General features: G+C 43.3%; 5 protein-coding genes across 5 annotated transcripts; all 5 read right to left on the reverse strand.

The window, feature by feature from the left end:
- Window positions 1–948, reverse strand: LOC148687564 (olfactory receptor 5G9-like). The gene has a single exon (XM_035125193.3). It carries the CDS (start codon window positions 925–927, stop codon window positions 1–3), a length of 927 nt encoding a protein of 308 aa, XP_034981084.3. The 5' UTR covers window positions 928–948.
- A 5318-nt stretch (window positions 949–6266) lies between these two features.
- LOC132591147 (olfactory receptor 5AP2-like) lies at window positions 6267–7193 on the reverse strand. The gene has a single exon (XM_060277488.2). It carries the CDS (start codon window positions 7191–7193, stop codon window positions 6267–6269), a length of 927 nt encoding a protein of 308 aa, XP_060133471.2.
- Window positions 7194–10681: 3488 nt separating this feature from the next.
- On the reverse strand, window positions 10682–11632 carry LOC148687565 (olfactory receptor 5AP2-like). The gene has a single exon (XM_088656672.1). The coding sequence runs from the start codon at window positions 11609–11611 to the stop codon at window positions 10682–10684; it is 930 nt and encodes a 309-aa protein (XP_088512798.1). The 5' UTR covers window positions 11612–11632.
- Window positions 11633–17130: 5498 nt separating this feature from the next.
- LOC118080794 (olfactory receptor 5J3-like) lies at window positions 17131–18087 on the reverse strand. The gene has a single exon (XM_060271277.2). The coding sequence runs from the start codon at window positions 18085–18087 to the stop codon at window positions 17131–17133; it is 957 nt and encodes a 318-aa protein (XP_060127260.2).
- A 3895-nt stretch (window positions 18088–21982) lies between these two features.
- Window positions 21983–22936, reverse strand: LOC148687566 (olfactory receptor 5J3-like). The gene has a single exon (XM_088656310.1). The coding sequence runs from the start codon at window positions 22934–22936 to the stop codon at window positions 21983–21985; it is 954 nt and encodes a 317-aa protein (XP_088512436.1).
- Between the last annotated feature and the right edge of the window lie 958 nt (window positions 22937–23894).

A 23894-nucleotide genomic window follows, 5' to 3' on the forward strand; every position in this document is an offset into this window, starting at 1 on the left:
TTACCTTTTATACTTCCCCACTACCCGTCTCAAAGCACTCTTCACCTCCTTGTTCCTCAAGCTGTAGATGAGAGGGTTTAGCATGGGTATTACCACCGCATACAACAAAGAGGCCACTTTCTTTCCTTCGGTTGATGAACTGGGTTGGAGATACATAAAGAAGAAGCTTCCATACAGGATGATGACAGCCAGCAGGTGAGAGGAGCAGGTGGAGAAGGCTTTGTGCCTGCCCTCAGCTGAGCGAATTCTCAAAATAGTGACAGCAATATAAGAGTAAGAGATAAGGACTGTCAAATGAGTGATCACCAGGTTAAAGCCCACAAATGCAAACATCACATACAAATTTACACTTGTATCAGAACAGGAAAGTTGAAAGAGTGGAGGACCTTCACAAAAAAAATGATCAATGACATTAGGACCACAAAAGGATAAACGAGTCAAACATCCTGTGTGTATCATAGAATTGACTGATCCTGCAATGTATGAACCAGCCACCAGACAAACGCAAGCTTTGTGAGACATGGTGATTGTGTAGGTGAGTGGACTGCAGATGGCCATGTACCGATCGTATGCCATGGCAGCCAGGAGGTAACACTCAGTGGTGGCAAAAGTTATATAGAAATAGAATTGAATTATACACTCATTGAAAGTAATCACTTTCTTTTCCATTAAAAGGTCTGTCAGCAGCCTGGGACTGATGGTGGTTGAATAGCAAATGTCTAAGAAGGACAAATTACTAAGGAAGAAATACATGGGTGTGTGAAGGGAAGCATCAACTCTGATTAAAATAAGAATCCCAAGATTCCCCAAAATTGTGATGAGATAATTGACTAGAAACAATGCAAACAAAATGGCAGCCATCTCTGGATGATCACTGAATCCCATGAACACAAACTCCCTCACTCTACTGCTGTTCCTGTCAGCCATCTTTTCGCCCCTGACAGAATCAAAGAGAAACAAATGAGAATGAGTGAGGAATGGGACAATTCTTAATAGTTTGCTATAAGAAATAAGGGAATCAGTCTTTTCAACTATATGTATTTTCTTACAAATAAATAAAAGACAGAGAGATTTTAACCCCCAGAAGATGTCAGGACTATGAGATTTCATGCAAACAATGCAAACAAAATGGCAGCCAACTCTGGACGATTATTGAATCCCAAGAGCTCAAACACTTTCCCTCTTCTGCTGTTCCTGTCGGCCATCTTTCCCCCCCTAATGGAATCAAAGAGAAACAAAATAGGAAAACTGCTTAGTAGTTTTCTATCTGAAATGAGGTGAGCAATCTTCACAGTTATATGGGTTTTTTTAAAAGAAAGAGGTTTTAATCCCTGGAACAGTGATGGCAAACCTATGACACGCATGTCACCACTGACACCCATAGCCATTTTTGGTGACACACGGCCGCATGCCGAGACCTCACTTCTGGCCGGCGGCAGAATGCTGCAGGCGATGCATCTCCAGGGGCCTTGTGGACTTCCGGCGAGGCAAGATGGTGGTTGGCACGGAGCCACAGAGCTCCTGAAAGTGACCAGGGCTGCAGGAGCTGCCGGACAGGCTCCCAAGCCACCGAAACCGCCACTGCCACCGCCCGGACACGGGGGGCCACCAGTGCAGCAATTGGGGAGCTGCCGGACCCTACCCCCACCCCACGAACCTGATGGACAGCCTCGAGGCACTCCAGAGGCCAGAGGAAAAAGCAAGCCCCGGCCCCGCTGCCGCTGCCCCCACAGAAAGGAGGGAGTAAAAAAGGGGAAACAAGGTAAAGGAACAGGGGTCCACTCGCTCCATTGGCATCCCCGTTGCCCCCACCTCAAGGGAGAGGAGGGGGCCCTTGGAGGAGGGAGAAGGACCCAGACCCCGACCTCACTGCCGCCACCATCACCACCTCGCCGCCATCCCAGGAAGAGAGAAGATACACCCAAGTAAGCTGAAACCCATTCCCTGTTGCCCTGCCGCCGTGCAAGCATAGCCGAGTGAGGGGAGAGGTGGGCTGAAGAGGGCCATGAGGAGGCACTGGCCCAACCCGAGCCCACCTCCCCAGCGGAAAACCCGTTGGAGGAAGGCCTGAGCCCAGAGTCCCACTGGGAAAGACCTCTAGGTTTGGCCTTATTTTTTCCCTTTTTAATATTATTTTTTATTTTTTTAAAAAAAACTTTAATAATTTTTTTCCTCCCCTTTTCCCCCCTTTTTAAGGGGAAACAATTATACATTTTTGTTATTTAAACTATAAATATCATGAAATTATGGTGCTTTTTTTTCTCGAAGCGACACACCACCCAAGTTATGCTCGGTTTTTTTTGCAAATTTTGACACACCAAGCTCAAAAGGTTGCCCATCACTGCCCTAGAAGATGGCAGTATTGTCATTAAAGGATGGTCATTGGTGAAGAACAGGACTTATTGTAGGTGGGTTGTGTTGAATTTCCATCTCTCCGGCTTCAGAAATAAAACAGTCACTACATTTCCTGACATGATGTTGCAATAAATAGCCTTACGCAACATAAAAGCATGTAACTTTAGGAAGGACAGAGTTGGACTTAGCCACAACCACACCCTAACCCACATGTAGCCAACTTGGCTGATTACTGGTCAGCCTGCTTCTGAAAAAAAGGTTGCTCTAGCAGCTTCTACCCTGCCATCAGGAAATTAACTGAGATATCATTATTTTCTTTCGCCAGTGGAAGTTTCTACTGATGCAACTGTTCCTACTTAGGTTCAAGAGTGGACTCTGTATTTCTGCAAGGAAATTCTCTAAAATGCATCTTACACAGTTCGATAAGGAAACATACCCTTACCTTGAATTGCTACAGAAAAAAATGGAAGACCTGAAGTTGCTGCATTGATAGAAAAAGTTAAGCATGTATAATATGACATAGTCAATAAAGCTCAACATCATCCAATAAGAAATGGTTGGCTTCCAGTGTAATAATTTGCATTGGGTCTAGTTATATACAGTGGTGCCATGAGACCTAGATGCCAACAACAACTGTTTCCCCGTCTGGTAAACAACCCCCTTAAGGGCTAATTAGGATTAGGTAAGAAGAGGAAAACTCTCAAGGACTTGCACCTGGTAAAAAATATCAGGCCTGTCAAAATGGAGCAAGGCATTCAACTGAGGTGCCTGAGTACCTCCATACATGGCTATAGATACCACGGCGTTTTTAGCTTTCTGAATGAATGGTGCTTTTTCCCATGGCACCTATCCTTCTATGACGCCTGTTACTCATCTACTGTTACTCCCAGAATGCTATCTGTCTTATTACAGTGGAACCTTGGGTTGCAGATGCAATCCATGATTGAGGCAAGTCCGCAACCCACAGCGTTCGTATTCTGAAGTACCGCGTCTGTGCAGGCATGATTTAGCGCTTTTGCGCATGCACGAGCGGTGAATCCTGGAAGTATCCCGTTCTGGTACTTCCGGGTTTCCAGCGGTCCGCAACCCGAAAACATGTAACCTGAAGCATCTGTAACAGGAGGTATGACTGTATCTGAGAACAGAACCATCTCCTTCCCTTGGGGCACAGCCCATTTCTTTTCTGCCCTCTCTATTATTATCGTCTCTCACATCTTCATCCTTAGAGTGAACCCTTGGAGCCTTCTTCTGTCTAGGTCTTTGAGCAAGACCAATAAGTGTCTGTGTTCTACACTGTAGTTCTCCTCATGATCAGTCCTCTGACCTGCAGCCTGAGGAACAAAGACATTTCAAAAGCTTTCAGAAAACTCATGAACAAGGAAGTGAATTCCATCTTAAACTGAGATCCAGTGTTACTACTGATTTTCTTTTTGTGAGCTCAGTTATTAAAATGAGACTAATTCTCCCGTTTTCCGAATCATTTCCTTTCACTTATAAATGATAAGGAAACACCCACAGAGTGTTTGTGTGACATTCAGTGAGCAATTTGGTGCAAATTAAAACCCACTAAAGTGTTGTCTACTTTATAAAAACTAGAGTACAATTTACCATTTAAATCTACATGGTAGCAGGCAATTTTAAAATTGTGTCGTTGCAAGTAAATAAAATAAGAAAGTAAAATCTATTTATCTTTTTTCAGTTGCATTACTAAGATTGTGTAAAACTCCCTCACAGGGAAGAAGGAAGAATGGCCTATCACAGAAGGCAGTTGATTCAGCAGCTATTGCCACTACCTATTCAATCAATAGCCATTCTTCACTCCCCATTCCCAGGGGCCTATCTGAATATAAGCCTCACATTCCTATTCCAGTGGCTAGTGCTGTAGCTAGGAGGAACGAACCAAGAATATCAATCTAGAGCAGGCATCCCCAAACTGCGGCCCTCCAGATGTTTTGGCCTACAAGTCCCATGATCCCTAGCTAACAGGACCAGTGGTCGGGGAAGATGGGAATTGTAGTCGAAACATCTGGAGCGCCGAAGTCTGGGGGTGCCTGATCTAGAGCCTGTTAACAAAGGGAACCTACTTCATGAGCTAGGGAGAGCTTCAACTGATGAAGTATCTCGGCCCCACCCAGGTGACAAAAGTCAAAGCGAGTTAAGCAGATGTTCTAGTTCAGCAGCACAGCTTTCTTGTGCCCTACCATTGCAACCCACAGCTTTTCTATTGTACTCTTCATCATATTTTCATGAATTGTTTATGTACTGCCATGCATAATTTGGGGGGGGGGAATTAGATGAAGACACATTCGCCCCAGCATTCTGTCTCTGGCTTAGAAGTGCCAACTTCCAAGGGAGAATGCGGGCATAACATCAGGTCACTGGGACAGTGGCAGAGCTTCATGCTCCGGCATCGGGGGCGGGGACAGGGCTGGCACCCATTCTGGGGGTGGGGCATGCCTCCCGGAGGGCAGGGCGCATGTTCCAGGGCTGGGGCACACCTCCCGCCGTGGCAGGCCTTCTGGGCGCATGGTGTGCCTCCCCGAGCAGCATGACACGCATTCCAGGGGTGGGGCATGCATTTTGGGGTGGGGCGGGCACCCGCGATTGCACCCCTTGGTGCCCGCAGCACAGGGCAGCCCACCTCCACCACCCATATCTTCCTACGCCCCTGCATTGGGAGGAATCAGGAGGCGAAGCTGAACATGGCAGCAGCACATCTTCAATGGCCAGTGATTCCTCCTCCCCTTGCCACAACTGCCTGGGAGCTGCTTCCCTGCTCCTTCTCCTCCACAGCAGTAGAAGGAAAAGGTGCCAACCAATGATATCATGTCCCACTTGGCTCTGCACTTGGCACCCGCTTTGAACATTGGGGTCCTGGCCCCCTTCCTGAAAATATTGGGGGGGGGAGGGCTCAGCCTCTAGGAGATGCCCTCCCACATGAGCCAGCCAGCTGCTTCTGTTTACAAGGAATGATAGTGTTGCCCATCTTCCTGTTTCATGTCCTTGATGCATACTGTTTCTGAACAAAGAGATTTGATTTAACTATCCTATCTAAAAGTAATTGAGGTTTCTATCCTCTATTCATGGCCTGATAAAATTACTCTCCATGATTTTATACTGTACAATGTTAGGAGAATAACACCACATTACTTTACACGATTGTTCCACGATACCAGAGAGAATGCATGTGAAGGACTGTGAACATCTAGTCATTTATTTCCATTTATTTAAAATCAGTATATACTGCTTTTCAATGACAAACGTACTTAATGGAATTTATGCTGTCAAACTGGACAACAAATTAACACATCCTAAAGCGTATTCTATTCCCTTACTCAAAGAGGATGTTCCTTGAGTCTTGTAGGCTCCACTGGATAGAAGTTTTGGGATGTTTAATCAGACCAGATGGCATATTGGAAGGAAGCCCAGGCAATGTTTCTGGAAAGGAGCCCAGCCTCTGACCCACTGTAATCCTTCCTTCCCTTTCCCTTTTGCTTCCAGGTTTCAGTCAAACTTCATCCAGCTGCCAGATACATAACTGCAATCATGCAGCAGTCAATATTTATATAAAGCTTACTGTACAAATAGTTAATATTGTTAGCGAATATACTTCTCCACAATGGACACGGGTGGCGCTGTGGGTTAAACCACAGAGCCTAGGGTGGCGGTTTGAATCAGCTCCTGCCTACCTAGCAGTTCGAAAGCACGTCAAAATGCAAGTAGATAAATAGGTACCGTTCTGGCGGGAAGGTAAACGGCGCTTCTGTGCGCAGCTGTGGTTCGCCAGAAGTGGCTTAGTCATGGTGGCCACATGACTGGAAGCTGTACGCCGGCTCCCTCGGCCAATAACGCAAGATGAGCGCCGCAACCTCAGAGTCGGTCACGACTGGACCTAATGGTCAGGGGTCCCTTTACCTTTTATACTTCCCCACTACCCGTCTCAAAGCACTCTTCACCTCCTTGTTCCTCAAGCTGTAGATGAGAGGGTTTAGCATGGGTATTACCACCGCATACAACAAAGAGGCCACTTTCTTTCCTTCGGTTGATGAACTGGGTTGGAGATACATAAAGAAGAAACTTCCATACAGGATGATGACAGCCATCAGGTGAGAGGAGCAGGTGGAGAAGGCTTTGTGCCGACCCTCAGCTGAACGGATTCTCAAAATAGTGACAGCAATATAAGAGTAAGAGATAAGGACTGTCAAATGAGTGATCACCAGGTTAAAGCCCACAAAGGCAAACATCACATACAAATTTACACTTGTATCAGAACAGGAAAGTTGAAAAACTGGGGGACCTTCACAATAAAAATGATCGATGACATTAGGGCCACAGAATGATAAACGAGTCATACAACCTGTGTGTATCATAGCATTCAGTGATGCGGCAATGTATGAGCCAGCCACCAGACAAACACAAACCTTCTGAGACATGATGATTGTGTAGGTGAGTGGGTTGCAGATGGCCATGTACCGATCGTATGCCATAGCTGCCAGGAGATAACACTCAGTGGTGGCAAAAGTTGCATAGAAATAGAATTGAAGTAGACACGCAGGATACGTAATCACTTTCCTTTCCCTTAAGAGGTCGATCAGCAGCCTGGGACTGATGGTGGTTGAATAGCAAATGTCTAAGAAGGACAAATTGCTAAGGAAGAAATACATGGGGGTGTGAAGGCAAGCATTAACCCTAATTAACAAAAGCATCCCGAGATTCCCCACAATTGTTATGGCATAATTCACAAGAAACAATGCAAACATGGTGGCAGCCAGCTCTGGACGATCAGTAAATCCCATGAACACAAACTCCCTCACTCTACTGCTGTTCCTGTCAGCCATTTTCTTCTACCTGACAAAATCAAAGAGAAACAAATGAGGATGAGTGAGGAATGGGACCATTCTTGATACAGTAGTTTGCTACCAGAAATAAGGTAATATGTCTTTTCAACTATATGTTTTTTCTTACAAATAAAGGGATGATGTCTATGAGACTATGAGATTTAATGGATTGCCATTGGTGGTGAACAGAACAGAATTATAGGGTGGTATTGAATTTCCATCTCTCCAGCTTCGGAGTTCAAAGCACTGCCACTATATTACTTAACAGAGTGTTGTAATACACAACATTAAAAGGTGGCTGATGAAGGGAGTGCAGAGGTTTCCTCAGAAACACCTGTATCTGTGGACAGCTTGCTGGTTTACCAACCCTGAGACATTATTATGCACAGCAAACTAAACCTGTCTATAAGGTATGGTGACCATAGGTGCAGAACTTATTCCTATAAAATCAGTTTCTGTTTGAAATGATAGCACTTTATTTTTGTGAATAGTCAAGTCCAAGCATTTGCATGCACATTCATGTGCACACACTGAAATGTCTTTGCTGACACTTTCCAAATATGCAGGTCTGAGCATGATGTTTTCCTACAATGTGTTTCTGTTTTGTAAATAGGTGTATGTATTTATAGGGGGGAAATGCTGATTATTTTGGTTATAGTGTCCAGACGGAAAATACTGTATTACCATTATTAATTGCCAGTTGTAAGTTAAGAGTGAGCTTTCTGCCCTTTCTCAAGAAGGGGAATAAAATATCAGCTTCCTTTTAGCATGCTGTGAGTATGTGTATGTTGCATTTATTTTAACCTTTGGGACTTACTCTGTGAGAACTCTTAGATGGAGAGCCCTCTACTTAGCCCATATGTAAAGCCCTGATTAGCCCTTTGGATCCCAGAACCTACAGACCTTAAGATAGCTGCCCCATGCTACCTTCAAACTGCACTCCATTCTTTGTCCTTCCATCAGACTGGACCAGCCCCACTCATCATGAAGATAGCCCAGCCAACCACCCCAACTTCAACCCCAAACCCCACTGGCTCCTTTATCAAGAAATGGCCCCAGTCTTCTTCCACGCTCTCTTTTTCCCTGACTTCCATTCAAGCTTTGAAGCCATTGGGAGGAGACTGAAAGTTTGGAGACTCTTAGCCCCAGACCCACCTTACCCAACTGCAGCCCATATTGGCTGATTACTAGTTAAGCTACTCGTGTACAACTTGCCAGTCTAGCATCTTCTACTCAACAATGAAGTTACCTGTCATATCAGATACTTATTACTTCTGTCATCCAGTGGAAGTGCCTACTGGGGAATCTGCTGTACCTTGGGTTCAAGAGTTTTCCTCCAAGGTCCTCTAAAATGCACCTTACACTGTTTTATATCCAAGCATACTGTTAGCTCAAATAGCTGCACACATAGTGAAACATCTGCAGTTGTTGCATAGATGGAATTAGTTCCACAGTTACAGCATGGCATAGTGCATAGAGCTCTACATCATCCAATAAGAAATGGTCTCTTGTGTACTTCTGGTGCCTTATATCTCTGAGATCTGTCTGCTGACATCTCAAGAGACCACCAAGTAGGCTATAAACAATTACATGGGTGGCAAAAACTGCACAGTTTCCTATGATAAACATGTTTTCCTTAAAACAGAAGTAACAACCTAGTCCCAGAGGATTGATCCATATTTAGCAGAAGTTTATTCAGCTAAATATCTGCTCACACTTCTTATCTACATGCAACAATCTAGCATTCCCTTTGGTTGGTTACACTATCAGATCATAAATATGATTGTTGTTGAGAAGAAGAAGAAGAAGAAGAAGAAGAAGAAGAAGAAGAAGAAGAAGAAGAAGAAGAAGAAGAAGAAGAAGAAGAAGAGGAGGAGGAGTAGTAGTAGTAGTAGTTTGGATTTGATATCCCGCTTTATCGCTACCCTAAGGAGTCTCAAAGCGGCTAACACTCTCCTTTCCCTTCCTCCTTATACGTATAATGCACATTGTGTTTCCACCCCTTCTGGATGCCATTATGATAGAGGGGGGGGTGAGAATTTATTTACCCTCTAGCCTGTAGTCTTTTACAGACTCTGTCCCACAGCTTCCAGCCTCTAAAGAAGTTGTGGAATTGTTTGCACAACATGTGATGCCATGGTGTGTCTTTGGAGAGAGAGACGGTCACCCTTGGATCTGGACCACTGGACCAATGTGGTTCCCCATCCCTTTCTTAAAGTACAACATTTGGAGATGTTGTATAAACAGCAGGTGTTTGGGGAGCAGGTGCCTTAGATAAACATAGCTTTTGTAAAACACAATATTTATTCCCAGAAGGCACTTTTGACCTCCTGGTTCTTCTGGCCTATAAAAGTGAAGCAAGTTCTTCAACTGAGGCAACTTACTAGCTCCACGCGTGCAAGGAACACTCAGGAGTTTGCAGCTTTCTGAATGTGTGATGCTTCGTACATGCAGGCATATACAAATGCTCACCTGAGGCATAGGAGGCCAAAGCCACTGATTTCTTGTGACAATTTTTTGGATGCCACCATGTTATCCTAAAACTGTGTCAGAATAAAAACAGCTAGATTACTGTTTTATCATGTTAATTGCTATTATGGGGGTGTTTCCAACTATCCTATACTCAGAGTAGATCCACTGAAACGTATGGCCCTAAGTTAGTCATGTCCATTCATTTCAATGGGTTTGCTTTGAGTCGGCCTGACATGGGATACAGCCCCTGGTTTTTATGTCATTTACTTAGTTATATTTTCGTGGTTTCTGTGTATTGCCCTTGGTTCCTTGGCATTGAAGGGTGGGTCATAAACACAACAGCTATTATGATGTTTTTCTATTGTTATGAGTTGAGGGGATGCGTTGCGTTGTATGCCTGACTCAGCTTCTAATTCCTGGATAGATTCAATTTCTGGAATAGCCAGGTTAGCTTCCTGTAGAGGTAATTGCCCACTAGGTATGAGCTGTTAAGGTAACAAAGGAAGTGGTTTTGTGCCAGACAGAAAATGGGTGGGTGTGTGAGTTAGAAGGTAGAAGCTGGCAGGCAGCAGGCTGGGCAGTACTATGAGCATTTATTTAGAATATGTACCGTATAAGTTGCTTTTCCATTGCAAAAGTACTCAAAGTAACTTACACAGTAAAATTGAACAAATATTTTAAACATCTTAAAGCATTATTCTCTACTATATTCTGTCCCCTTTCTCAACTAGGATGTTCCTTTCCTTGAGTCTTGTAGGCCTCTCTGGGTAGATGCTTTTGACTCGTTCATGGGAGTTGCTATATTTGAAATTAATCCTGGAAATGTCTCCACCAGGCCCAGTGCAATCTTCTTTCTTTCTTTCTTTCTTTCTTTCTTTCTTTCTTTCTTTCTTTCTTTCTTTCTTTCTTTCTTTCTTTCTTTCTTTTGTGCTTCAATCAAACATCAGGCCAGATACACAGCTCCAACCTTCTAGCAGGTTTATATAAAACAGGGAGTTTTATACAAATATTAAGAGTTAAATTGTAAAATATTTCTCTATCACCCGTCTCAAAGCACACTTTATTTCCTTATTCCTCAAGGTGTAGATGAGAGGATTTAGCATGGGTATGACCACCGCATACAACAAAGAGGCCACTTTGCCTCCATTTGTTGAAGTATTAGGTTGGAGATACATAAAGATCAAGCTGCCATAAAGGATGATGACAGCCAGCAGGTGAGAGGAGCAGGTGGAGAAGGCTTTGTGCCGGCCCTCAGCTGAGCGGATTCTCAAAATAGTGACAACAATATAAGAGTAAGAGATAAGGACTGTCAAATGGGTGCTTACCAGGTTAAAGCTGACAACTACAAACATCACAAAGATATTGAGGCTGGTATCAGAACAGGAAAGTTGAAAGATTGGAGGACCATCACAGTAAAAATGATCAATGACATTAGGACCACAGAATGATAAACGAGTCATACAACCTGTGTGTATCATAGCATTCAGTGATCCAGCAATGTATGAACCAGCCACCAGAAGAGCACAAACCTTCTGAGACATGGTGATTGTGTAGGTGAGTGGGTTGCAGATGGCCATGTACCGGTCATATGCCATAGCAGCCAGGAGGAAACACTCAGTGGTGGCAAAAGTTGCATAGAAATAGAATTGAACTAGACATTCGGTAAAATAAATGACTTTCCTTTCCCTTAAGAGGTCGATCAGCAGCCTGGGACTGATGGTAGTTGAGTAGCAAATGTCCAAGAAGGACAAATTGCTAAGGAAGAAATACATGGGAGTGTGAAGTCGAGCATCAAACCTGATTAACATAAGAATCCCAAGATTCCCTACAATAGTGATGAGATAGTTCACTAGAAACAATGCAAACAAGGGGGCAGCCAACTCTGGACGGTGAGTGAATCCCATGAGGACAAACTCCTTCACTCTACTGCTGTTCCTGTCGGCCATCTTTCCCCCCCTGATGGAATCAAAGAGAAACAAGATGGAGATGGGTGAGGAATAGGTAGATTCTTAACAGCTTGCCAAAAGAAACCATAGAAATGTGGTAATCAGTCATTTTAAAAAACAATAGAGAGATTTTAACTTCTTGAATATGGCAGGACAGTGAGTTTTGAAATAAGGATGGTGTTGAATTTTCATCTCTTCAGCTTCATTAATTCAAAGCACTCTCACTTGCCATCATATTGTGATAAATAGCCTTATGCAACATAAAAGAGGGGTTTGTATAGTGGGGGCAGATTGAACCCCCATTCAGACCACACAAGAAGATTCCCCAGAAACAATTACATCCTTGACCTACTTGTTTGTATTCATCACTCTGTGATTATCAACAATAAACTAGATTAGTCTGCAAGGTGTGGTCACCATATTTGCACATCTCATTCCATTTAAGTGGGATCCGCTTGACATATACCGGTAGTGATAGTATGACTAGGGATGTTATGATATACAAAAGAATAGCGGGGGACGACACCTGGGCAATCTATGCTCATATATTACACTGATTTTTTTCAGTTCAATTTTGAGAATATTTCAATTCAGGCATTACCACACATATACATTCACACACAATAAAAAAAAAATCCTGACTCTTTCTGAAATATGACCTGCAGTTCTGAGCACAACATCTTTTTAAATGTGCATATGTGTAATAAGTTGCATTTATTTAAAAAATATTACTAGTCATTAGGTTTAAAGTGTCCAAACAGAAAATATTATGACTATTTATTGCTATTTGTAATTGAAGGTTTCTACCATATAAGGTAGAAACTGCCCTGCCAGTTGCAATTTCTCTTTTGATTGGTATTAACAGGGGAGAAATGGAACATTATTCTGAGCATCATGTCTCTAATGTGAGGTAAAAGTTTCAACTTCTGTTTAATGTACTGTAGGAATGAGTATGTTGCATATATTGTGAGCTTTGGGCTATTCTGTTCTGTGATAACTCTTAGGCTGAGAATTCTCAAATTAGGCAATATTTAAAGCCCCAAATAGTCTTTGATCAGCCTCACAGTCCTGGGACCCGAGATCCTTCAGAGCTTAGGGTAGCTGCTCCTTGCTATCTTCTCCATCTTCTTGTCAGAACAAACAAGCTCTGATTATAGTCAGGGGCAGACCGCCCCGGGTGTCACCAATGAGGGTGGTGACAAAATGCCAGGTGGCACTCACTGTGGGGCCTGCAGTGCACCTGAGACATGCATTTCCCCTTGGAATGATGCTGTGGCTTGGGTGCCCACATGCTCCACACTGCCCAAAAGGTCCACCCGCTATAGGGCGGCTGAGTGGGAGGAGGCAGGCAGACTCCTGGAGGCCCTGCGGATCATCCTGCCCCAGCTGGCCTCACCCCCGCATGCCCTCCCCCCAGGCGCTGGATCGGCTTGCTCCGCCAATGATTATAGTGTTAGAAGGTAGACAACCCATCCCACCAGCAACAGCTCCTTTCTCTTCCCCCAAGAAATGACCTCTGCCTTCTTCCAGCCCCCCATTTGCCATGACTTTATTTGGGACTTATAAGCCATCAGGGGGCACCTGAAGTCTTGGAGACTCTTAGCAACCCCAGACCTTCCTTACCTACCTGCAGCCGCTCCTGACTGATTAATGGTCAGGCTACTTGTGAACAAGTGGCCAGTCTAGCACATTCTACTCCACAATCAAGAAGTTACCTGGGATTTCATTCTGTTCTTTACTTGTGTCCTCCCGTCAATGTGTCTACTGAGGCATCTGCTCTTTCATAGGTTCAAGAGTGGAATCTGTATTTATTCAAGGTCCTCTACAATGCATCTTATGCAGTTTGATAAGCAAACATACCATTAGCTTCAATAGCTACAGACATAGTGAAAGATCTGCAGTTGCTTCATTGATGGAATTAGTTCAGCATGTACAGCATGACATAGTGCATAGAGCTCTACATCATCCAATAAGAAATGGTCTCTTGCTTACTTCTGGTGCCTTATATCTCTGATAACTCTCTGCTAACATCTCCAGAGACTGCCAGCAGACTATAAACAATTACACTTGTTGATTAATTACTTTGCAGTGACTGCAACACTTTCCATGAAAAGGGTTCCTTCTGCTCAAAGCAAGAGCAACAGCCTTGTCCCAGAGGATCAGTTCATGCATTGCAGAGGCTTTTTGAGGGAAACATCTGCTCACAATTCTTATCTACATGGATCCATCCACCTTTCTATTTAGGTGGCATTACTGTCTGATTGCAAATATGTTAGTTTAGTAGAATAAGCTGGAATACAAATTGTGCTTGCCACCTCCTCTGGATGCCACTGTAAAGGAGAGGGATGAAAATTTACCCTCTAGCCTACAGCATTGCACAGACTCTGTGTCCCACAGATTACAGCCTGTAAAGTGTGGGATAACTAGCCCATATAACCAACATAAAAGGTAAAGGTAAAGGGAACCCTGGCTATTGGGTCCAGTCGTGACCAACTCTAGGGTTGCGGTGCTCATCTCGTGTTATTGGCCGAGGGAGCTGGCATACAGCTTCCAGGTCATGTGGCCAGCTCATGACAAAGCCACTTCTGGTGAACCAGAGCGGCACACGGAAATGCCGTTTACTTTCCCACTGTAGTGGTACCTATTTATCTACTTGCACTTTGACGTGCTTTCAAACTGCTAGGTTGGCAGGAGCTGGGACCGAGCAACGGGAGCTCACCCCATCACGGGGTTTCGAACCACCGACCTTCTGATCGGCAAGCCCTAGGCTCTGTGGTTTAACCCACAGTGCCAACCGCGTCCCTGCTATAACCAACATATTTATGTCTAAAAAATGCATGAAGGTGATAAGATCATAGAGTATGCTGTCTACAAGACTTAGCTGACATTGTGAAGGACTAGGTAATCAAACCTTTATTTCCCTCCAGTCTACCTGAGAAGCTCGACTCAGCTGGTTGCTACCACTTAGCCGCATAGTGTCAGGTGTGTGGGCAGGAGTCAGGCTCTGGCATAGCTGCCAAGTTATCCCTTTTTTACAGGGATTTTCCCTTATGCTGAATAGGCTTCCTCGCGAGAAAAGCGAAAACTTGGCAGCTATGCTCTGGGGCCTGTAGTGCTTTGCAGGACTGGGGCCTGCCTCAGCTTGTGCTGGAGAAGCAAGGAGTGGCCACTCAGGTGAAGACCTCAGCTTGTGCTGGAGAGGCAAGGAGTGGTCACTCAGGTGAGGCCACTTCATACCTCACTGCACCTGGTGGCAGGAGCTGGGAGGGATAAAAGCTCAGCATTTCCCTTCAGCTCTTTGCCACAGCAACCCCACCCCTGCCTGGTTGCCTCTGGCCTCTCGCTCCTTGGACCCTTGCCTTGCCGACGCCTTGATCTTGAACCCTTGCCTTGCCGATTCCTTGATCCTCGACCCTTGGACCTTTGCCTTGCCGACGCCTTGCTCCTTGACTCCCAGACCTTTGCCTCTGCCTTGCTCCTTGACCCTGTGACTGCCTGCTGCTGGACCCTCAGCCTTGCACCTGTTCCTGCTTCTACATCACCATCTTGCCTCTGGTCCTGACATCCTCGGTCAGGGCTTCAATCACCCGCCGACCGGACCATGACACATAGCTCTAACAAGTGTCTCTTGAGTTCCTATACCAATAATTTAGGAACTTTCACCACTTTAACTAGGCCACGTTTTACTGCCTGCACAACTTTTTCTGAGTGCTGTATGAAAAAGCACATAAATCTGACCTTTGGGAAGTTTGTAGGTAAACCATTTTTTAACCTACCTAACATGTGGTCTTTTTCTATGCTAGGGGAAGAGGTACATTTTGGAACTCACAAGGGCATATTTTAAAGGTTAACAGCCTATATTTCCATTCTTTACTTTGCTGCATGTTTTGTTTTAATTCTCTGCTAGGGTTCTCACACCAAAGCCTACTTTCCCTCAACCTTGATACCGGTATCTTTCCTTGAAGCAACATAAAGGAAGTTGTGGGATTCTTTAGAACAGTCTCAAAATAACCCAATAATAACTCAAAATAACAGGGAATATAAACCCTGCCAGTAGCACTACTACCACACCTGTGGTCCTCTAATACTGAGCCAGGAGAAACACAGGCTGCTTCTGGACATCCTTGAGATTTACAGAGACTATAGTCAAGCAGTCCACTCACTGTCTTTCGAGCCCCAAGCTTACAGGTTACTCAGCAATGTATGATCTAGCAGCTAAATGCCAGATAAGCAGCCAAAGCTTATTGCAAGAAGCCGTATCAGGAATAAATGCAAATACTTTATTTTTTATTTTTTGTAATAATTCTAATTAATTTTTCTGTTTTACAATTTCAAATAAACATTTTACAAACTTTAGAATATCCAATGACTTCTCTTTCTATGGTTCATTTTACATATCATACATCTCTGCATATTTTACTTTAACAATTCAAATCAATTTTCCACTTTTACATCCATCAAAAATTATTTACTCTGTTGAATTTATCTTCATACTGCCAGCGTTTTCAGCTGTATACAGTTTTTTTTCATATATTCAATAAATGTTTTCCAATCTTCTTTATACATATGTTCTTCTTGCTCTCCTATTCTATATGTTAAAGGTAAAGGGTAAAATCTGCAAGTTAAATCTGCAAGTTGTGCATATTCTCTCAACTTAAGTTGCCACTTCTCTTTACTTGGGACCTCGCTCACTTTCCATTTGGGGGCTAACAAAACACGGACCACAGATGTTGCATACATAAATACACCTGGGATTTTCATTCTAGGATATCCCCAACAAATAGGACTCTGGGTTTTTTGGGAAGTAATTTTGAACATTTTTTTCAATTCATTATAAATCATTCCCCAATACCCTTTTACCTTTTTACATGTCCACCACATGTGGGAAAACATTCCCTCCACTTCTTTACACTTCCAACACTCCACTTGATTCTGTTTTATAAATCTTATCCAACCTACTCAGAGTTGAGTACCATCTATGAATCATTTTAAAATAGTTCTCTTTCAATGAATAGCATGCTGTAAATTTCAGGTCGCTTTTCCAGAATTTCTTCCAGAGGTTAAGATCTAAATTGTGTCCCATATCTATTGTCATATATCTATTGCCCAGTGTGTCATTGGCGCTTTAACAAGCTCATCTTTTCTTTCCCATTCTAAGAGAAGATTGTACATTTTACACAAAAGTTTGTCCTTACTTTGTAATAGTTCTTTTTAAATGTGAGCTTTGGTCCAAAAACCCATTCTTTCTATCTAATTTAAACATATTGTGTACATGGAGATATTGCAACCAATCTATAAATTGGCTCCTTAGGTTTTCCATCTGTTTCACTTTGGGTTCCCCCCACCTGTAAAATCCACATGTTCCCTGTAAGTTGCTCATTGTCTGTCCATATTAACTCTCTTAATTGTAATTGCTTCGATGGGAGATAGCATATTCCGGCAGAAAGTGGCTCCCCGTACCTGCCTTAAGGTACAGTATTTGTAAAGAAAGCAAATGTCCTGGAAGCAGGTGGCACAATCTATTTTATAAAAAAACTTTTGTAAAACGTAAGATTTCTTCCCAGGACTTTTTGGAAGGCACTCCTGACTTCCTGGTTCCTCAGACTATAAATCAAAGGGTTCAGCATGGGAGTCACTACTACATAGAACACAGAGGCTATTTTGTCAAGGTGATGGGTCTGCCTAGAACTGGGTCTAGCATACATGAGGCTAGCAAATCCATAAAAAATGGTGACAACCATGAGGTGAGATGTGCAGGTGGAAAAGGCTTTCTTACGGCTCCTAGCACAGCGGGTCTTTAAAATAGTGGCCAGGACATAAGTGTAAGAGGAGAGAATAGTCAGACTGGTTGATATTGCATTGAACCCAACAAAGACAAACATCAAAATTTCATTGAGACTAATGTCAGAGCAGGACAGCTGCAGTATGGGAGGAATTTCACAGTAAAAATTCTGAATGATGTTTGGTCCACAGAAGGATAGTCTTGATGCAGCAACAGTGTGCACCAAAGCATTTATTGTCCCAGCTGCATAGGAAAGACCTACTAGCTGCATACACTTTCTTTGGGACATGGTGATTAAGTAGAGCAGCGGGTTGCAGATAGCCACGTAGCGGTCATAGGCCATCACTGCCAGCAGGTAACACTCAGTGGTGGCAAATACAGCATAAAAGAAAAGCTGAATAAAACAACCAGCAAAAGAAATGATTTTCTTCTCTTTTAAGAGATTGCTTAGCAACTCTGGGGTGACAGATGAAGAGTAACAGATGTCCAAGAAAGACAGGTTGCCAAGTAAGAAGTACATTGGGGTTTGCAGTTGTGGGCTGGACCTGATTAAGAGAATCATGCCCAGATTCCCCACCAGGCTGGTGGCATAGACACCACAGAAGATCACAAAGAGGGCAATTTGCAGCTGAGGAAGGTCTGTTAGCCCTGTGAGTAGGAAGCTGTTCACCAACGTGTTGTTTCCTGTTTGCATCACGGTGACACTGTGGAGAAGGGAAGAACACAGAAATCAGCATTGCTTTTTCTTTTAGACTCTCTGGGACTAAAAGACTGACACAAGCATAGTGGGGCAGGTGCCTCTGCTGGTACTTTATTGGAAAAGGAAATGATATGAGAACAATGTTTTGAATAGGTTATGGTTTTCAACAAAGTAAACCGAAGTGAGCAATAACTAAAGATAATTTTCAGCAAGGTTTTTATAGGCAAATAGGAGTGTTATACAATGCACAATGATATACAATGAAAGACCCAGTGTTCTTCATTGTCCCAGAGTATATCAGCCTCAGACCCATATGTCTCAGAGCATATCAGTGGCTACCAGAATGGAGGAATACCAGAGCAGCCAACATGCCCAAAGGAGACATGTATCCAAGCATAATCTACACAAAATATTGAGGAAGACACTCCAGGATTATGACACCTGCATTCTGCCGACTCTGACCATGTATTATAGAGCTCTCATAACCACATGCCTCCAAATATTGTTGGGCTACAGCTACAATTAGTTTCAGCCATTGTGTTCGATTATCAGGGATGATGGGAGCTGTAGTCTAAGACAGCAGGTGGGTCGCAACTTGGGGGAAACTGCCCTATAACTTTCTTTTGTTGAGAATTAATTCCAGGTGCACCATCATGCATGTTGTATCTGCAGAGGGGTACATCAATTAATGCTTTTCTGAGGATTCAAATGGTTCACCCTTTCGTATTTCCCAAAACACATAACTTGTCGCTGTTGAAATATTACACATGGCTAAAGCATATCCAGCCATACTAATATGCAGTGGCAGAAAAACAGTTGTGCTATTGTCACAATGGCCTTCTCACATGACTGAAAAAATACATCTGAACTTACTGTCTTCCTCAAAGTTCATAGAATCATAGAGTTGGAAGAGACCACAAGGGCCATCCAGTCCAACCCCCTGCCAAGCAGTTGTGTCATTAATAGCTTGAAGCTTTCTGACTCTTTCAAGCTGAGTCTTCGGTGCAGGTGAACCATTGAGTTGCAAAATGCTTCTAGTGATGTAAAGAAAGCCAGATCTATTTGTGTTCTACATGACTCTAGGGTTTTTTATTGTCACAGCAAACAATGATGTTGCCTTCGCTTTCTTTGGGATCATTGGGGAGATGCTCCCTGAAGTACCTCAGATCCCAAGAACATACAAGAAAATATCTAAAATTTACCTCATAGTCATGTAGTGAAACTAATGGGAGCCAATATAAAATCCCTCACACATTTTAAAGACCCCTTGAGAAATGATACATTTTGATATACAAGGTTATAATAACTCAAATAGCATTAGGTCCCTCGGCCAATCTAATTCTCAAAGGCAGGGGGGGGACGAGTCTGTGTAAGAATGGTCTGAATGCCTCCCTCCTTTCATCCTGGCAAGGTCACTCTAGCTGGCCTCCATCTCCCAAAGTAGGGGGTGAGAGACAAAATTATCCATCCCCTGCTAGAGGAACAGGGGGTAGGAATATCCATCCTTTGCATTCCAACCCACTACAGCAGAATGCACAGCCCAGAACCAAGGAGTAACAAAAGAACCCGCCAAGCTAGTCAGCAAGAGAACCTGGTTGGAAACAGGCCTCCACCCAAGGATACTTCAGGGTGTTTTCCATTGCGATTGCTAAAATCCACCTGACAGCCCATGGTAGGTGCCAAACTGAATAGCCTGAGAAATCCAGCTAAAGTCAGTTTCAAATCAAGGCAGGGTTGGGTAGGCAAAAAAAAGTCTCCAAGGACCAGTTGATAACACAAGAAACCTCACTTCTACCCTCTGTGACATGGGAAATTCATTTACATCCTAGGGATGGGAACACCATTATCTGATTATAATGCACAGAAAGGCCATTTGGGTGAGATTTCTATATCAGGGGATTCACTCAAATTGTACTTGTATCTTAGAAGTTGAAATGTATCAGAATTCATATACAGTGGTACCTCGGTTTATGAACACAATTGGTTCCGGAAGTCTGTTCATAAACTGAAGTGAACTTTCCCATTGAAAGTAATGGAAAGTGGATTAATCCGTTCCAGACGGGTCCGCGGAGTACTCAACTTGAAGCGTACTCATCCCAAAGCATGGGTGTAATTGGTTCCGGAAGTCTGTTCATAAACTGAAGCGTTCATAAACTGAAGCAAACTTTCCCATTGAAAGTAATGGAAAGTGAATTAATCCGTTCCAGATGGGTCCGCGGCGTTTGTAAACCGAAAATTCGTAAACCGAGGTGTTCATAAACCGAGGTTCCACTGTATATATGGTTCTAATAAATAAAGTGTAATATATATTTATTTCATTTTAAAGTTCATATTCCACCTTAAATTTCACACATGGCGCCTCAATCGTGCAATGTACAATCTGAAACACCAAACAATATACAATCATAAAACAATCAATAATAATAATAATAAATGATGATCATCATCATCATCATCCCATAGCTGCAGCATTGTAAGATCATCCTGAGGCAGCACAGGCCTGCCTCAAAATAATCCGGGGGTGTAAGATGATGAAGAGGAGGGGAAGGAGGAGCTATCACAGGTTGCCTATATGTGTCTCCTTCTACCTTGACTGCATGCTTCATTGCTGCTTAAAATCCTGTGGTTTGGGAGCAGGGCAGAGGGACTGAGCTCACATGGGGGGGAAATCTGATTCTCAACAGATCTTTGGGGACTATTAGGAAATCACAAAAAGTAGTATCTGCACACCACTTAGATTTACACAGCAGGAGGTTTAGCGAGCCCTACAATTTCTTGGCTGTTCTCTTCCTCAAAGAAGATGCCCTTTGAGTCTTGTAGGTTTCACTGAGCAGATGCTAAAGTCTGCTCTTGTTCTTTCAGATGATGTGGTTATTGAAGATGTTCTTTTGGAATGTAGCCCTGGAAATATCTGTTCATGGCCTTGGTTCTGACTCACTGCGAACTGCTTCCACCGTGACCTCCCCCCACATGTTAGTGTTCCAGTCAACCATCAGCAGTGACAGAAATCACCCAGCTGCAATCACCCAGCAGCCCATTTTATCTAAATACTAATCATTAACATCATTAGGAAATATACGTCTCAAAGCAATCTTCACTTCCTTATTCCTCAAGCTGTAGATGAGAGGGTTTAGCATGGGTATTACCACTGCATACAATAAAGAGGCCACCTTGCCTCCATTTCTTGATGTATTAGGTTGGAGATACATAAAGATAAAGCTGCCATAAAGGATGATGACAGCCAGCAGGTGAGAGGAGCAGGTGGAGAAGGCTTTGTGCCCCCCGCCCCCGCTCCCTGAGCAGATTCTCAAAATAGTGATAATGATAGAAGAAAAAGAGGTAAGGACTGTCAAATGGGTGCTTATCAGGTTAAAGCTAGCAAACGAAAACATCACAAACTCATTGACACTTGATCATTATACATGATCAAGCTTTCCTTAGCACCTCAGCCCTTGCCCCCCCCCCCGCAAGACCAATTGCAGTCATTAACAGTCGTTAACAGTCATCAACAGGTTTACCATTCCTATCAGCCCATCACCCATTCCCATCACCCCCACCCTCTGAATATACATAAGGGTCTGGTGGATTCTGTTTCAGTGTATCTGACGAAGTGTGCATACACATGAAAGCTCATACCAAAATAAAAACTTAGTTGGTCTTTAAGGTGCTACTGAAGGAATTTTTTTTATTTCATTGACACTTGTATAAGAACAGGAAAGCTGTAAGAGTGGGGTTCCTTCCAAGTAAAAATGACCAATGGCATTATGGCCACAGAAAGATAAATGAGTCAAACAACCTGACCCAAAGTTGTTGCCCATCCCTTTCTTAAATTACAACATGTAGAGACGTAAGGAAAGCAAAAGTCCTGGAAATAGGGGTCACCATCTATTTAATAAAAAAACCTTTGGTAACACGCACTTTTTCTTCCCAGGGTTTTTCGGAAGGCACTTTTGACCTCCTGGTTCCTCAGACTATAAATCAAAGGGTTCAGCATGGGAGTCACCACTACATAGAACAAAGAGGCTATTTTGTCAAGGTTGTGGTTCTGCCTGGAACTGGGTCTTGCATACATGAGGCTACCAAATCCAAAGAAAATGGTAACAACCATGAGGTGAGATGTGCAGGTGGAAAAGGCTTTCTTACGGCTCCTAGCACAGCGGGTCTTTAAAATCGTGGCCAGGACGTAAGTGTAAGAGGAGAGAATAGTCAAACTGGTTGATATTACATTGAACCCAACAAAGACAAACATCAAAATTTCATTGAGACTAATGTCTGAGCAGGACAGCTGCAGTATGGGAGGAATTTCACAGTAAAAATTCTGAATGATGTTTGGTCCACAGAAGGATAGTCTTGATGCAGCAATGGTGTGCACCAAAGCATTTATTGTCCCAGCCGCATAGGAAAGAGCAACTAGCTCAATGCACTTTCTTTGGGACATGGTGATTAAGTAGAGCAGCGGGTTGCAGATAGCCACGTAGCGGTCATAGGCCATCACTGCCAGCAGGTAACACTCAGTGGTGGCAAATACACCATAAAAGAAAAGCTGAGTAAAACAATCAGCAAAAGAAATTACTTTCTTCTCCTTTAAGAGATTGGTTAGGAACTTTGGGGTGACGGATGAAGAGTAACAGATGTCCAAGAAAGACAGGTTGCCAAGTAAGAAGTACATTGGGGTTTGCAGTTGTGGGCTGGACCTGATTAAGAGAATCATGCCCAAATTCCCCACCAGGCTGGTGGCATAGACACCACAGAAGATCACAAAGAGGGCAATTTGCAGCTGAGGAAGGTCTGTTAGCCCTGTGAGTAGGAAGCTGTTCACCAACGTGTTGTTTCCTGTTTGCATCACGGTGACGCTGTGGAGATGGGAAGAAAACAGAAGTCAGCATGTGTGGCAATACCACATTGAAATAAGGACAAGGGCACAGAGATTCAACCAGCAAATCTCTGGGAGGGAAAGTGCGTGTCTCTTTCCCTTCGCCAGATCTTTTTATTACAATCTCAAAAGGTTACCAAGATTTAAATCATCCAATAGAATTCATCCTAAGTTCTCAAACCCCTCCCAGGTTTCCTCCCACCTTGAATCTGATACTGTTGGGAAGATCTGGAACTAACACCAAGATGTTAAAAAAGCTTCCTGGACTTCAAAGAGACTACTACTAAAGACAGGAAAGAGCCCCAGGAATCCCTGGCAGAAAACAGGTTTATCAGCTTTTCAAAGACAAGCAGGGAAAGAAAGAAGATTAACAGATGTCCTTTTACCCAGATCTATTGAACCAAATGTTTCACAGCCAGGCAAGAACAAATGGCAACAAATGCCTGTTTCTTGAAAACCAGCCTGAAACGTGCTTGCAAGGTAGAAAGCAATGGAGTCAGTAACCATCCCAGAAACCTATGTCCAAGACCAGGAATTTCATAATTCAGGCAGCAGAGGTATATCAAGGGAGCCACGAAGCTCAGACATCCTCCACAAGCGCACATAATTATGAATACCTGATTCCCTTCCATAGATCACTAGAAAGTCACCCCTACAAGCATGGCTTGTTTTTTTAGGCTCCCAGGAGCTGAAAGACTGACACAACTATAGTGGGGAAGGTGCCTCTGTTAATGCTTTATTGGAAAAGCAAATGAAATGAGAGGATCCTTCAGAAGTAGCTTATGTTCTGGTAGATGCTCTCCACACAATGAAAAATGTTCAGTGTCAAATGTTCAATCATCAAACCTCTGTCATTTCCTAAATATGTCATTGATATTGAACAATGTTTTGAATGGGTTGTGGTTTTCAGAACAGTAAACTGAAATGA

The sequence above is a fragment of the Zootoca vivipara genome, chromosome 1 (genome assembly GCF_965207765.1).
Source record: "Zootoca vivipara chromosome 1, rZooViv2.hap1.1, whole genome shotgun sequence".
Classification (NCBI taxonomy): Eukaryota; Metazoa; Chordata; class Lepidosauria; order Squamata; family Lacertidae; genus Zootoca; species Zootoca vivipara.

Bases quoted from the DNA above. Each gene is read 5' to 3' on its own strand.
- LOC148687564 (XM_035125193.3), bottom strand. From the start codon at position 927: ATGGCTGACAGGAACAGCAGTAGAGTGAGGGAGTTTGTGTTCATGGGA.
- LOC132591147 (XM_060277488.2), bottom strand. From the start codon at position 7,193: ATGGCTGACAGGAACAGCAGTAGAGTGAGGGAGTTTGTGTTCATGGGA.
- LOC148687565 (XM_088656672.1), bottom strand. From the start codon at position 11,611: ATGGCCGACAGGAACAGCAGTAGAGTGAAGGAGTTTGTCCTCATGGGA.
- LOC118080794 (XM_060271277.2), bottom strand. From the start codon at position 18,087: ATGCAAACAGGAAACAACACGTTGGTGAACAGCTTCCTACTCACAGGG.
- LOC148687566 (XM_088656310.1), bottom strand. From the start codon at position 22,936: ATGCAAACAGGAAACAACACGTTGGTGAACAGCTTCCTACTCACAGGG.